Here is a 15546-nt window from a genome sequence, read left to right as displayed (position 1 = left end):
GACCGGCTGTACAATGTTTCTGTGAGTGTTAAACGAGTGTAATGTGTAACGTTAATGTCAGCTAGCTAACATTAGCTAACAAGGTACATTCGTGTTTTGTTTTAGCAACTAGTTTTCTTTGTACCTTGTCCTTGCCAACACTAATGTTATCCACAGCATACACAGCGATTACGCAGTTCTTAACGAGAAAACTAGCTAACTTACAAGGTACACAGAAAACTAGTGGCTAAAACAAAACACGAGAGTTTACCTTGTTAGCTAATGTTAGCTAGCTGACATTAACGTTACACATTACACTCGTCTAACACTCACCTCGGCTCTTACGGAACCGACTAACTCCCCTTTTGTGTATATACAGCTCTCAACATGCCCAGACTTGTAGTGATTTTCTCCTCATTTAATACTTTTCGCCTCATTCTGAAAGAAAGAGGTGAAATGTGCTAACGTGACGGCCAGTTTGGTGTTGGGGACGTGGTTTGTGCGAGACCAGAGATGTAGTTCATTGAGCGGTTTCACACAAAAAAAAGTGTTACTTCACAGTTTTACAACAATTGTTTCTTTTTTTGACTTGCAAAATTATCTTTTAAATTGACAAACATCATATGTGTAATTCATGGCACAATTCGAATGGGATCGAAAGATAATCTTTCTCTCTCCATTGACTTCAATACATAATTCTTCCGAAATAAGGTCCCATGGAGTTCCACCGGAAAGGGAGGGACTTTGGCTCTCTATTGTAAGTAAGCCCACGAGAAGCAAACCAAATGACTGCTCTATAGCACCCCCAGTGGTCAACAGCCCTGCTGGGTACCTTTAACTTGAACTCAATGTGTTGGGTCTTCATGCTAAACATGAATGTTTGAATCATTTGAGCTTTTTTATAATATTTTCTGACTTGATATCAAGTTCACACTTGAGGGGACCCATGAAGCTTGATATTGTGCCAAATTGTCAGCTGAGCATGATCTTTTAATGAAATACCTGACTTTACATTTGGTACTGTTTTAACTGTGTAAAAGGAATATTTCAGTTTTTTTCTGATGACAGCACAAAAATCATTGAGTTGTTTTGACTGTTCACTGTGTTGCATTAAATTGTACATTACACTTCAGTCTCTGATGGTACGTCTGTCTTTGTTTGGAGATCGGACTCTTCAGTCAGGCTGAGAGACGTTTGAGTATTTGAAGCCACTCCAGAGTCACTTTGACTGTGGAAGGTTGTGAAGGTGGGCGGAGGTTCCTCTAGTGCGAGAGTGGGGCGGTTTGCCCTGCTGCGACGCAACGACTTTTTCAGCAAGGGCTTGAGGGAGCGGGCCGAGGCAGCCTGGGAGCTCCGCACCGTGCGCTTATTGATGTGTTCCAGGGTGAGGCGGCACCGCAGCACCTGGACAAACACCTCCCGGAACTGTCTCGACGACAGGTTGTAAAGAAACGGGTTGATGACGGAGCTCAGATAGAAAAAACTGTCGGCCACTGGGTGGAGAGTAACGTAGCTCCGGAAGTAGGAAGTAGTCCAGCGGGATTTGGGCACGGTGGTCATAAGACGACGTATCTGGTTGGGAAGCCAGCAGACCATCAGGGACCCCACGATGAGACCTGGGGAAGAGACAGAGAGAATTCAGAAAAAAAAGAGAAGATTGATCCCACTCACATTTGAACAGTAAATACAAAACTAGAGATGCTTAGCTTAGCCTAGCATAAAGACTAGAAAAAGGGGTAGCAGCCACTGTAGCATCGGTCTGTTCCAACGAAACCTACGAGCACCTTTAAGGCTCACTTTTTAGCAAAATACAATACATTTGTTTAATCTGTAACAGAGCTACTTTAACATGACGTGCTGTCATTTACATTTTAAATACAATAATACATAACACTATTATTAAATAATTATTTGAGGGAGCTCTTGTATTCTTCATACTTATCTAAGCTAATCTAATCTTCTGACTTTATATTTGAAAAAAATGAATCCTGAAAAAGAAAATACAAGAAAATGTAAATAAAACAAAAGATACAAAATAAGATTTTATTTGAAGGGTTACAGTTATCCTATAATTGTCAAAAAGGATACTCAGCATGCGGCAAATGTTCATGACCTGTCTTCAGTTGCAGCCCTTCAGCTGGAGGTTTGATCCTAATAAATTACACCTACTGCTTTTGTCACATCCTCTGATATCTAAACTTGCTGCCAAGGTTTGCCCTTTTCATACTATAACTGATCATCATTAATTACTGCGACTTACATTGCACATCAATTCACAAAGTAGTTAATAGTCCATGTTTAATGGGGTGCTGTTTGAAGCCCCAACACATGCTGAACCTACTGCACAATGCAGCTGCTGTTCTTCCAGTCTTTGACCCCAAGCTGTCAGAGCCCTGTTACACAAAGCATCACCACTTTCCTGTAGAGGGAAGAAGGAAGAATAATTCCTATTCTGAACTGCAGGTGCTCAGAGAAATGACTAATAGTTTCCCTTACTGAATGCTCATGCAGCTTTAAGAGAGCTGTGTTTGTCACTGACTCACTAAAGTGAAACGCACAGTGTTGAACTCCAGAACAGGATGACGTCTCTGAATGCTAACTGGCTGCTGACTTATCTCATTTGTCACATCTGAGTCATCTGTTTACTTTTTGGCTGGACTAATACATCCTCATTCTCTGATCTGGTGTTTATCCGTTTCCCTTGCAGTGTTTTAAGGAGCTACGCAGTAACAGCCTTTTAACATTCACAAAATGATCTGGCTAGAGACTTCCTGCAACAGAACACAGACATCAACACATGTATTTATAATATGGCATCCAAGACTGCGGAAGGAATTATAAATAATCCCAGTGTCATTGGAAATGTGAAACAAACCTGAAAAGTAATCTTTATAAAGAGAGAAATGAAGGTTGTGGAACTCCCTCTTAACATTTGTTTACATGTAGGTCTCCCTTGAAAAAGAGATCATGATCTCAATGGGATACAACCTGGATAAATAAAGGTTTGAAATGAAATGAAATGAAACATGTAAGCAAGGTGTAGCTGTTTGTCTTTATAATTAGTGATAGGCACCTGCTTAAAAATGTTTGTTCAGGTTTTCAGTTGAAAGCAGCAGTTCTTCATTTGTTCCATCCTTAAGTGTCAGCAGGCTTTGATCACTGCAGCATATCTTTCACAAAAATGCTAATGGGGTTATTCAGGGCTGATAGCACCAAGGACATGTCCTCAGTCAGTACCCTGCAGTGCATTTTAGTGTTGGCATTAGACTGTATTCGCTCTATTTCAATATTTCAAAAGCACAACAAATAACAGGGAGGAATGGCCACTGTTACCCTTGTAGCAACCAGGTGTAGTCACTGCAGCAGGAAACAACTGTGTGCTTTAGAGCTTTCAAATAAAATGGGAAAAATGTTATGTTAAAAAAGACTCCTACAATGAAGATAAACCTTTCCTGGGGTGGGTTAACCCCAACACAGAAGAAAAAAACATGTATTGGGTGTATTGTTGTTCATGAAGTCTGGTGCCATGTTGAGTCAAAAGCAAAATAGAGAAAGTAATTGTGCTTTTTAGTAAAAAAACAAACAAACATAAAAACAACAATCTGCTGGTACGAATGTTCTCTTGTCACTGTCAGTGTGTCCCCCCCCCCCCCCCCCCATGGCTCTCTGCAATGCAGTGTCAGTCTGTCAGTCAGTGGCTTGGTTTGCCTGAACATCTCAACAAGTTGTACAGACACTCATGATCCCCAGTGGTTGTTTCTCAATTGTTTTCATCTTCTTTAGTATTGCAGTGATACTCCAGTGATAGTTGTCCACATCCACGGGTACATTGCAAATTAAAACCATTAAAAGTAAGCTAAATTAGCTATTAGCAGTTATTAGCTTTCAGTTATTTGCCCAAAGAAAACATTGCAGTAGTTGTAGCAAACTTGCAACTCAATGACTCAATGTCATTTTGTTTTGAAATCCCCTTAGTTTTTATTTAAATTTCCTGACAACTATTGGTTGGATTTCCATGAAGGTAGGCCGACACACATTCATGTTCCCCTCAGGATGAATTGTATATCCTCTGACTTTTCATCTAGCACCACCATAGCATGTAGCTTAAAGCAATGCTGTGTGTAAAGTAGTCTCACAGATGCTATCATACTTCGTCTTGTTTTCTTTGCACAGGTTCCACTTTTTACCACACCACACTCCTTTTTCACAAAGCAACGACGCCACATGACAGCTCTCAACATGTGCACACACAGCTTCAGTGGAGCCGGAGGACAGTCCATAGCTGTTTCCAGAGCAATGCATGCTGTTGCTTAGCTGCCTCAGCATCTCCTCAACAAGGAAAACAAGAGGTACAGTTAAACTGAAGGAAACACAGCCCTCCATTTATTGTTCTGTTATCTGTTCTTGTCCAACATGCACTCTTGGCATTATGTCATGGACAATGTCTCCTGCTGAAAAAAACATATTGGCCTACAGAAAATGTGTAATTGATTATTTTAAGTTTTCATTATAAATGTGATGTCAGCAGAACGTAGGGCTAATTTATTGTGTGTGCATATGGGTAGAATTTAGTTTAAATATGAACTGACATTTCTTATAGAATGTGGAAAGGTTATACTGTACGGCCCAACCTTACAGAATCTTGTTCTCCACTCAGGATAGTACCACCTCAATGAATGTCTGTAGTCAAACTCTGGATGTGTGCAGGATATCTCATGACGTGCTTCTGACAATTCCCTCTAACCAAACAGGGGTCTTTGTTTAACTTTTAGTATAGATTCAACTTGGAAACTTGGCTGTGGTGTTATTTAAAAAATGACCAGGTACCAGGTCGTATCCCTAGTGGAGAAACACAAATCAAAAAGTTCTGTGTCGATAAGGCCCCTACCATGCAGAACACAGCAGTAGTAGATTATAGTGATTATATAGTATCTCTCTGTTTTTTATAAATACTGTATATCATTTTTGTCTCCACTAACTATCAGTAAACAGCTACTTACACGCAAATACACACTAAGGATGGTTTATGTTATTGTCTTTATTGGTGTTTTGTAATACTTAAGAACTCAGGTACTATGAGGTGCTTGTCATAGACTATATTAAAGGCAATAATAGTAGACCAGGACCCACTGGTTTGTAGACTACTGTCGGCGAATGTTTTGGTGGTTGCCATCTTGGTTTTTAGGCGTCCACATCTATCTTTTTGACCAGCAGATAAACGATAGGGTGTACGTTGGTAACAACTTTAGGGAACCAAGATGTGACAATATCATGAACTGAAAACACACTGTGAAAAGGTAAACGTTTCTGGTGGTTTCAGTGACTGGTATCGGCCAGTCAATCACAATCTACAGACTGCTTTATCGTCTAATTTACAATATATTTATAATGGGATCATAAATTACAAAATGAGGATCATGCTATATTGAACAAGACTTGAAAATAGCATTTGGACCTCAATTTATCTCATGTTTGCAAGGTTTACTGAGGTAACACTTCAAGTGAGAAGTAGGGTGTTCATCATTGGGCTCACTTTTCAGACCCCGAGGCTACGTGTTCTTTTAGGGTCATGGGGAACATAAACTCAGGAGTAAAATACTTAAGGCTAGTACTATGCCAACTCAAAATGGATAAGATAAATTGTCATTGATGATAAATTACATTAATCACTGTTATTGAGCGAGGCAAATCTTGGAACTATTCAAAGTTTGTGAGAACAAAACCTTTCAGACTTGATCTGACAAAAAAGTATTATGCTAATGTAGAGTATCAAATTGTACTGTCTCACATAAGAGGAGAACAAAATATGAAAATGAAGGAGCCGGCCCAGCTGGGGATACTAATGACCTACACTATATAGACAAAAGTATTGGGACACTCCTCTTAATCATTGAATTCAGGTGTTTCATTCAGTCCCATTGCCACAGGTGTATAACATCAAGCACCTAGCCATGCAGTCTGCCTTTACAAACATTTGTGAACAAATGGGTGGTTCTAAAGAGCCCACTGAATTCCAACGTGGTACTGTAATAGGATGCCACCGTTGCAACAAGTCAGTTCGTGAAATGTCTTCTCTCCTAGATATTCCACGATCAACTGGTTATTGCAAAGTGGAAATGTTTAGGAACTACATGTTCCAGCATGACTGTGCCCCAGTGCCCAAAGCAAGGTCCATAAAGGCATGGTTGGATGAGTTTGGTGTGGAAGAACTTGACTGGCCCGCACAGAGCCCTGACCCCCACCCCATGGAACACCTTTGGGATGAACTAGAACGGAGAGCCAGCCTCTCGTCCAACATCAGTGTCTGACCTCACAAATGCTCTTCTGGATGAATGGGCAAACATTCCCACAGACACACTTCAACATCTTGTAGACAGCCTTCCCAGAAGAGTGGAAGCTGTTATAGGGGGGGGGACCAACTTCATAAAAGCTCCTGTAGGTGAAATGTGGAGGTGGCCTGATGCTTCTTGACATGAGAGCAGTTTATCAATGAATGTTAATCTAACTGGGTTTTGATAGATAACATATCTCTTTTTCTTCTCTCAACAATTTTCATTCTTTTGTGCACTCTAATCAATATTAATCAAACTATTGTTCGTTTATACATTTTAAGAATGGCGTTTATCTTTTTTGAGAATGAGTTCTTATTTTATTTTATTTATTTGGGTCTACAACAGATGATACAAATGTTTGTGTCAGTAAATGTGTACTAACAGAGAGAGTTTGTGGAAAAAACGGGGACAGAGCTGGCTGCTGTCAGACGATCAGCTGTGCGGCGTCATCACAAACAGATGTTGCTTCACGTGACGCTCCGGAGGAAAGGACGTCCCATTGCTCTTAAAACTCATTTCCCTGCTTCTTCTCCCTTCTCGTGGTTTCCTTGCGTCTCTCCATGCTTCCCTGGTGGGAGGGACTAAGACGCAAGGAAAATACGCAAGTGAGGGACGCAAGGATTGAAGTTAAGAGAAGTGAGATTAGTCTTGTGTGCATTTAAGTTCTGGTTTTTCTGTCAGTCTTTTTGAGATTCTTGATGTTGCTGGACGGATTTTGATTCTGAAGGAGTTTTTGTTTTGCCTTGCCTTATTTTACCTTGTTGCATGGCCTTGTTCCGCAAGTTTTTGTTTTCAACCAATCTTCTGCATTTGGGCCCTATTGTACCTTGACGCCAAGCCGTGACAGATCCTGGCTGTGTTAAAGGCTGTTTGGTGTTGAAATGCTTTTCATCAAAAACATCCTTTTCTTTCATGGTGTTGAAGTTGTTAACATTAACAACTGTGGGGCGACTGTGGCTGTGAGGTAGTGCTTTCAACCAGCAGGTTGTTGGTTCGATCCCAGTCCATGCATTCAACATGTCGATGTATCCTTGGATAAGATACTGAACCCTGAGTTGCTCCCGATGGCCGTTGGCTGTGTGAGGTGTGTGAGTGTGTGTGAATGTTAGTATCACAATTTTAATTTTGTCTGTCTTGTCATGGTTTTATTTTTGAAATTCTGTTCTCCCTGTGTCTTGTCTTCCTTCCTGTGTTTGCCCTCCTGTGTCTGATTGTCTGATTGTGTTCACCTGTTGCCCTTGTGTTTCTGCCTCCCCTGCCCAGCTGTGTCTTGTCCTGTGATTACCCTTCTGTGTATTTAGTCTTGTCTTCCCCTGGGCTCCATGTCGGTTCATTACCTTTCCTGTCACCCTCCATGTTTGACTGTCAGTTTTGTTTGGATGCTCATGCTACGGATTTATCGATGCTAAATTCTTTCTTGTTTGTTCATCTACAGCTTTTTTGGTCAATAAAAGCTCGCCTTTTGTTATTTGATGCTTTTGTCTTTTTAAACTGCATTTGGGTCCTACCTTACCTCAAAATCCTGACAGTTAGTTCCTAGAGCAAGGTACACTGCTCTGTATGAATGCGGTTTAAAAGGTGAATGATGACTTGTATGTAAATCGCTTTGAAGGGTCGTAAAGACTGGATAAAGCGCAATTTATATACAGTCCATTTACCATTAAGTTGTTTTTTGGAATTGCAGAAAAAATTATGTACAGAAAAATATATGAAATCCTGTTAGATCCAGTTAACATGCTTACTGGAGACAAAATGGCCTGTTGCAGGATTTATATTTTCGACAGTGTCACATTCTCTAAATTAGAGGGAACTTTGAATGGAGCTTTGTATTCCTTTCTTCCATCCAATCAAAAATCAGACGGGGGGAAAAAACCTGGAACAGAACACATCATGACAACGTGTTCAGTTTAAAAAATTGCACTTATTGGACTGAAAGGAAATCTATTAAAGGCCGTTTTCTACAGATTCTGACACAGTGTCAGAGGAGGATGTGTTGTTCTCTGGCATTTCAAAAAACATACACGGGCTGATGTGAGAGCAGCCACCATCACCAAATGTCAGTGTTTCAACTCTAAATCTGCATTTTTTAAATGTTTAAACCTATACCATTTCAATTATCAACATTTCATCAAAAGACTACACAGCTGTTAGCTTCTTCTAGCTAATTGTTTAAGTTCTGCATCTGCTGCTATGTCCTGGGCGTAGTTAGAAGAAAAAACCTTAGGTTTGAGAATTATCTTGGTTTTAAGTAAATGGAGGTAAAAATGTAAATATATATATATGTTGCTTTTTTTAAATAGATAGTTATGTTCAACATTGTTTAACCTGCCAGATACAATATATATTAACAATGTCTCCCAAATAATGGAAAAAGATAGAAGAAAGTCAGAACCTGAATGCACACAATTTCATCCTCCAAGGTATTTTATTGTCTCAATTTGAATCAATGGAGCAATACATTAATATAGGTTTGTTAATTGTTTTCTGCATCAGGGTAACTGTCTCACCTGTGTTCCTCTCTGTGACTTACTGCCCTCTAGCAAGGCTTGATTCCTGTCTGGGAGAGCCGGAGGATGTCCCAGGACCAAAAACCCTCAGGGGCCCTGAAGGCTCCTGTCTTCACTATGTGGCAAATATTTCGGGTAATTCTTACAAATATGGTTGGAAATATGCACCACAAGGATCCAGGGCTTATTTTCTCCCTGGGTCCTGCTGGTCCCTTCAGAGGAACATCGTGGTCTTTGAGAAGTAACGTTTTCTTCACTGAGAGCAATGATGAATACTTGTTTGTCTTTCTGTCCAAATAAACATCTGATCAGTATCGCACACCACTGATCCAGTGTCAATCTAGAAGAAGCATGCATTTTGGAAGTCTAGAAATTGCTAATATGACACATTTTTAGCTTGAACTTATCATTGTGGAGTAAATGTTGACTGCACTATGTAAATGCTACAGAACAACCAAAGTGTGTAAAACAAAGTGCAGTGTATTTAGTGAAAACTAAAACGATCCAGTCGTCTCTCCTACATCGTCATCAAAAATACCTCGTGGAAATGATGGGGGCGGGGCCTCTTTTAGTGGCAAACAGGCCACTAACATGTCCCTTAGTGGGATGATGCAGCTTGTTCCTGATTGGCCCAGGCTGTCTTGATTATCCGTGGTTTTACTCATATCCTGTATGAAATGTCAGTGTCTTTCTTCAGGATGGATTTTTAGCCCTGCTTTGGTTCTACCTGTCACATCGGCTCATTGATCACAGTCCAGGCATTCATCTGGAAAATTGCCACTGAGTCAGCAAAAATCAGTGCTCAAGGCTATATGCAGCTCCTCTTTTGGGAGGCACTCTTGCTGTATGTTGTTGATAAATCTTTACCATTATTATTATTATTACAATTTCACTTCCAGCAGCTCCAGTTCACTCGTCATGCTGAACCCTTTCACATAACTACAGTTATAACAGACACACACTAATAGACTTACTGTTTTCACACCATGGGCAATAACACTAACGACTGCACCGGAAAGTGGCGTAGCCTGTAGCCTACTTCAACATCAATGCATACGAAAGTGCTCGATATATGCTGTATTGAACAAATAAATAACACAAATTAACTGTATCACTATAACATGATGAAGATGGTGATGAAGAATGCATCTAACGTTCCGCTGTTCATTATAATACAAAACAGTGCATTAAACAAACCATCATGCTCTTACTTTGAAATCATGTTCTGTTTCATATGGGTGTTGAGAGATGTGCACCAGATTGATGCTTTTAACTTCAATATTTAAAAAAAATCTTCCCGGGGGAGCATGCCCCCGGACCCCCCTAGAAGAGGTTAGGTCCACCCCCCACTTAAAAGAAATAGCACTTTACCCCTGCTTACACCTATATGCCGTGCGCTGATTATCGAGCCTTCATTGTTACAGTCGCGGGTACACTGTGTGTGTATTTGCGTGGGGAGTGTTGCAGTAGAAAATTCAACTGTAGCGCCCAGTACCTTAATGGGAAACCCTACATGTTTGAGCACCCTCTATGAAACGTCAAGCGACCCCCACAAAATAAAATCTCTGGCGCCACCACTGGCCGCGGCACATGACGGTTTAGTGTGCCCTCCCATGAAAATCATATGCCCTCTCTGTAGATTTGTTCTGGCGCCGGGTCTGGTGTGTGTGTGTGTGTGTGTGTGTGTGGGGGGGGGGGGTCAGTGGATCAGAGTGGCAGGTAACGCTTGCTCCAGCGATTAATCACCCGTCAAAATGCTTCTGACAAATGAAGCTGCTGGGTCGCGTCTTCCAAGTAAATCGCCAGAACGCCGACACCTCCTCATCACTCCACCGCTCCCATGTTTTCTTTTGTGTTGCCATAAGTTAGTCTCTCTCCGTTGGTGCGCTGGGCTAATGCAAATAAAATGGTGGCTTCACAAAACTTTTCGGAGTTTTACGGGGGGTGGTTTGCAATTCGGCGCACTTCCTGGGGGCTTGGACCGGAGTCGGAGCAGCTCATTCGAACACAGAAGCTGTATTTTCAAAATAAGAGTTCATTTTAATATTATGTTTGATAATATCATTTTTTATTAACTAGAGCATTGGGTCATGTTATGAGCATCTTTTCTGTGTTGCTGTGGGGTTTTCCCACGTGTTTGGTGTTACAAATATCAAAACAATATAGTAATAAGCCTTATCAGCCGTAACTATCATCCAGAAAGACATGGGCTGCAGTCGAATAGTCCAAAAATCAGCTCCTATCGTCTATTCCTATTGTCTATTCCCTGACTGTGTTACTTTACACCACTGCTGACTATCACCTTTTTCTGCAATGTCAAGCGAGTTTTTCACAAGAGGTTTATCCTTTAAATAATGTGTGTTTAAGGTTGTGGTTTACCATTATGGTTTCGCTTAAATAGTTATCAAAATCAATAATTTCTTAACATCATGTTAATCTGAAGATGATGGATGGCTACTGCCATATTTGCTAAATTTGCCACTGAACCTTGACAAGTTCAAATTCAAGGCTTATCAATTAACAACAGGAGGGGTTACAGACATAGTACCAGCTATTAAAGTGGACCTATCATGCTATATTTGAATAATATATTGTAGGGCCATACCTATATAAGGTATATTTATACGTTTTCTTTTTCAAAATACCAAACAGATCATGCATTTTAGCCATGCCTCATTTCGCTCTATTTTGCTCTCCTCCACCCTGTCTTTGCATGCGCTGCAGCTGACCACGCCCCCCTGCAAAGGAGGGGGCCGAGTTACGAGCGTCGGGGACACATATTCATGTATAAAAGACGTACAAAAGTGCATTTTGCATGATAGGTCCCCTTTAAATAAAGCTATTTTGACCTGAGCTGTCATGTGGGTATATATTAATGCTGCCCATTATTGACACAAGCAGTTTTCACCCATTTATCAATTATATTTTTTAAAGGTCCCATGTCATGGCCATTTCTACTGATCATAATTCCATTGTTGAGGTCTACTAGAATAGATTTACATTGTTCAATTTTCCAAACTCACATTGGTTTCTCATACAGCATCTCTGTATAGTATGTGTATTCACTCTCTGTCCTAAACGGCTTGTTGGAGCTCCTCCCTCCCTGTGAGCCCAGTGTGCTCTGATTGGTCGCGAAGCTGAGAGGCTCATTGCTGCTCGCAGCTCCTCGCAGCTGTGTGAGCTGCTGCAAGGATCAGACAGGCTTCCGTGCCAGCGTCTCGGCGATACAGGAGAACAAGCTAAACTCATCCTGAGCACACACAAATACTCACAGCCGAAGTAAAAACAATAAGTGTGGATTGATATTGAGTAAGAAAAAGGTTTATAACGCTGTGAGAATGGGTCTGCGGAGAGCATTTCTCCGCGATCCCAACGTAGTAGCCCGAAACACGTTTACCCATTTAAACAGTCGTGGTAGATACCTTGTTTGTTTTAAACATCATAAATACACAAACAACAATGAATACTTACAGGTTGTGTACCCGAATCTCCCGCTGGTCCAAACAAAGTAGGAACAGCATCGTTCTTCAGTGCCCTACGCTGTACATATCCGGCATGAATCGCTGAAAGGTTTGGGAAGCTTTGTTTCGTGAAAGGCTGGCAGAGGGTGCGGCCATAGCTCTGGGCGTGGCTACTGGGTATCCCTACGTAGCGATACCCAGGAAGAAAACATTGGAAAATGAGAAATCTCCAACGAGGCGTTTGGGGAGGTCTTTTCTGTGTTAGAGTTTTACTCGCTACAGGTTGTAGTTTGAGGGTTTTTGACTCTGCAGACCGTTTACATGCATAAAAACCTTCATAACACACAAGGGGACGGGTAATAACCGGAAAAGCATGACATGGGACCTTTAAATGTGATATTACTAGGGCTGTCAAGTTAACGCGGTAATAACGCGTTAACGCAAAAAAAATTAACGCCACTAATTATTTTAACGCGATTAACGCATGTGTATTTTTTGTCCTCAGCCGCCCCGTAGTTTCAGAGCGCATCGAGTTTAAAATACCATCTACAAGCTGATGCTGACAGCCCCGCTCCTGCCGCCCGCTTGTGGCAGACCACACTTCCACGCTCACTGGCAGGCCCGGACTGGCCATCGGGAGGACCGGGAGGGTGTGTGTATGTGTGGTGCGAGCGAGGCACACCTTACGTGTTGTTGTTGTTGTTAGCATCTGGTGCTAGCTAGCTGCGCTAACGGATATAAGGAGCTGTTTCAATGAAAACAGAGGAGCGACATTTCGCCGACAACTGCGCCGAGCACTTGACTTTATGCAGGTAGCCAGACAGTGGGACATTGTACGAAAAGTCAGCACACTCAGCACGGATAGTGCGCGCAACATGATTGCAGCGTCCAGGCAGCTCCCGTTCGAGCATATATGCCTTGAGCTGCACATAGCTCCAACGATCCATCACAGTGTCTCCACATTCACACACACACACACACACACACACACACACACACACACACACACACACACACACACACACACACACACACTTTGTATTGTATTATTGTATGAGAGAGGTTCCAGGTTGAATTGAGGCGAATATTTGTAATGTTCAGGTTGTTGTGTTTAATATTCATGAGAATATTTGTCATTGTTCAAATGATAATAAACAAACATATAAAGCATATTTGTCCACTCATATGTTGATAAGAGTATTAAAAACTTGAAAAATATCCCTCTAAGGTACATTTAGAACAGATAAAAAATGTGCGATTAATTTGCGATTAATCGCGATTAACTATGGACAATCATGCGATTATTCGCGATTAAATATTTTAATCGACTGACAGCCCTAGATATTACCAATGTGTTTCCCATCCAGTTTAATACTGGAAACTTCTAATTATGGGAAATATACAAATGTGTTTTAAAACTACAATTCATTACATTACATTACATTGCATTTAGCTGACGCTTTTATCCAAAGCGACTTACAATAAGTGCATTCGACCAACAAGATACAAACTTGAAGAAAATAGAATCATATAAGTACATCAGGTTTCATAGAGCCAAAACATTTCAAGTGCTACTCAACTAGCTTTAGATAAGCCAGTCCTTTATTAGTATATAAGTGCTTTGTTAGCAATTCTTTGTTAGTAATTCTATCGCTCGAAGTGGAGTCGAAAGACATTCGTTTTCATTCTGCGCCGGAAGATGTGTAAGCTTTCTGCTGTCCTGATTTCAATGGGGAGCTCGTTCCACCATTTTGGAGCCAGGATAGCAAACCCACGTGTTTTTGCTGATGGGAACTTGGGTCCCCCTCGCAGTGAGGGTGCAGCGAGCCGTTTGGCTGATGCAGAGCGGAGTGCACGTGCTGGGGTGTATGGTTTAACCATGTCCTGGATGTAGGAAGGGCCAGATCCATTCACAGCATGGTACGCTAGTACCAGTGTCTTGAAGTGGATTCTAGCAGTTACTGGAAGCCAGTGAAGTGAGCGGAGGAGCGGTGTGGTGTGGGAACATTTTGGAAGGTTGAAGACCAGACGAGCCGCGTAGAGACGCTCCGTAGAACATGTTGCAAAATAGCTGGCATGTGTAGTTCTTCCGGTGTGTGGGTGGACTCGTTCGAATCCTGTTATGTCTTGTCGTCTGCCGTGGCTGGGCTGCGTTCCATTTTACGTGCCGTCGGTCGGCTGCTCGGCTGGAATCCATGTCTTTCTGGATGATACTTACGGCTGATAAGGCTTATTACTATATTGTTTAGATATTTGTAACACCAAACACGTAGGAAAACCCCACAGCAACACAGAAAAGATGCTCATAATATGACCCAATGCTCTAGTTAATAAAAAATAATATTATGTTTGATAATACTCTTATTTTGAAAATACAGCTTCCTGTGTTCGAATGAGCTGCTCCGACTCTCGGTCCTGACGGACTCCAAAAGTCAGACATTATACAATCAAACAAATAAATAAACACAAGGATAATTGTGTTTTATTGTTGAGTAAATAACAGTGTGGTTTAGAAAATAATACAAAATTAGAAGGAAAGAACGATGAAACAATACAGATTTCAGTATTCTGAATATACTCTCCCCCTAACTGACGGCAACAAAAGTCTGATATAATACAATTAAAATAAAGAAGTAAACACAATAAGTGTGGCTTGATATTGAGTAAGAAAAAGGTTGATAAACGCTGTGAGAATGGGTCTGCGGAGAGCATTTCTCCGGGATCTCAACTCGTCTATTACTAACGTTCAGGGAGCTCTATGATAGTCAATGGGACTCCCTGATAGTTGAAAATCGACGCTATAGGGCCCCCACTGCGTTTGATAGTGACGCCAAGGGATCCTGACATAACGTCACTAAAGGACGAGTTGGGAGTGAGCATGTGTTGGTCAGAGCTATCAGCTTTTCTCTCAGCTTCAGAGGTTCCAGAACAGCCTTGATGCTGTTAGAGAGGCCTACTCCAGTTTTGTCCTTTACTCCAACAAACTCCAAAAAACGCTCTGTAACTGTGTTGTCAGGCAGAATGTATCGCTGCAAAATCACCATTTGGGATTTACAGGATATACTGTTGTGACATACTCTTTGGTCCGGAGTTGTGAATACCCGGAATGTTATGTGAGTGACACCAGTTATGATGTAGTATAGAGCGCGAATAAAGCACAGTTACGTAACGTCCACATGGCAGCGTCGCGTTGAAGCTTGCCGGTGGACGTGTCTGGCGTGGACCAACAACCAATCACATTAATCTCCCGCCCCGGACACACACGCA

At 41.5% G+C, this 15546-nt stretch overlaps 1 protein-coding gene across 1 annotated transcript in view; it reads right to left on the bottom strand.

The window, feature by feature from the left end:
* Positions 1-666: 666 nt before the first annotated feature.
* The window catches only part of gpr39 (G protein-coupled receptor 39), a 52242-nt gene continuing 37362 nt past the window's right edge, over positions 667-15546 (bottom strand). The window contains exon 2 of the mRNA XM_034134639.1: positions 667-1595. Within this exon, the coding sequence (XP_033990530.1) occupies positions 1102-1595 (494 nt within the window). The 3' untranslated portion in view covers positions 667-1101. The remainder of the gene's footprint in view (positions 1596-15546) is intronic.

Source organism: Trematomus bernacchii, unplaced genomic scaffold (assembly GCF_902827165.1).
Source record: "Trematomus bernacchii unplaced genomic scaffold, fTreBer1.1, whole genome shotgun sequence".
Lineage (NCBI taxonomy): Eukaryota > Metazoa > Chordata > Actinopteri > Perciformes > Nototheniidae > Trematomus > Trematomus bernacchii.
The sequence above is the reverse complement of the archived record's forward strand: the minus strand, read 5'-3'. Positions and strand labels throughout refer to the sequence as shown.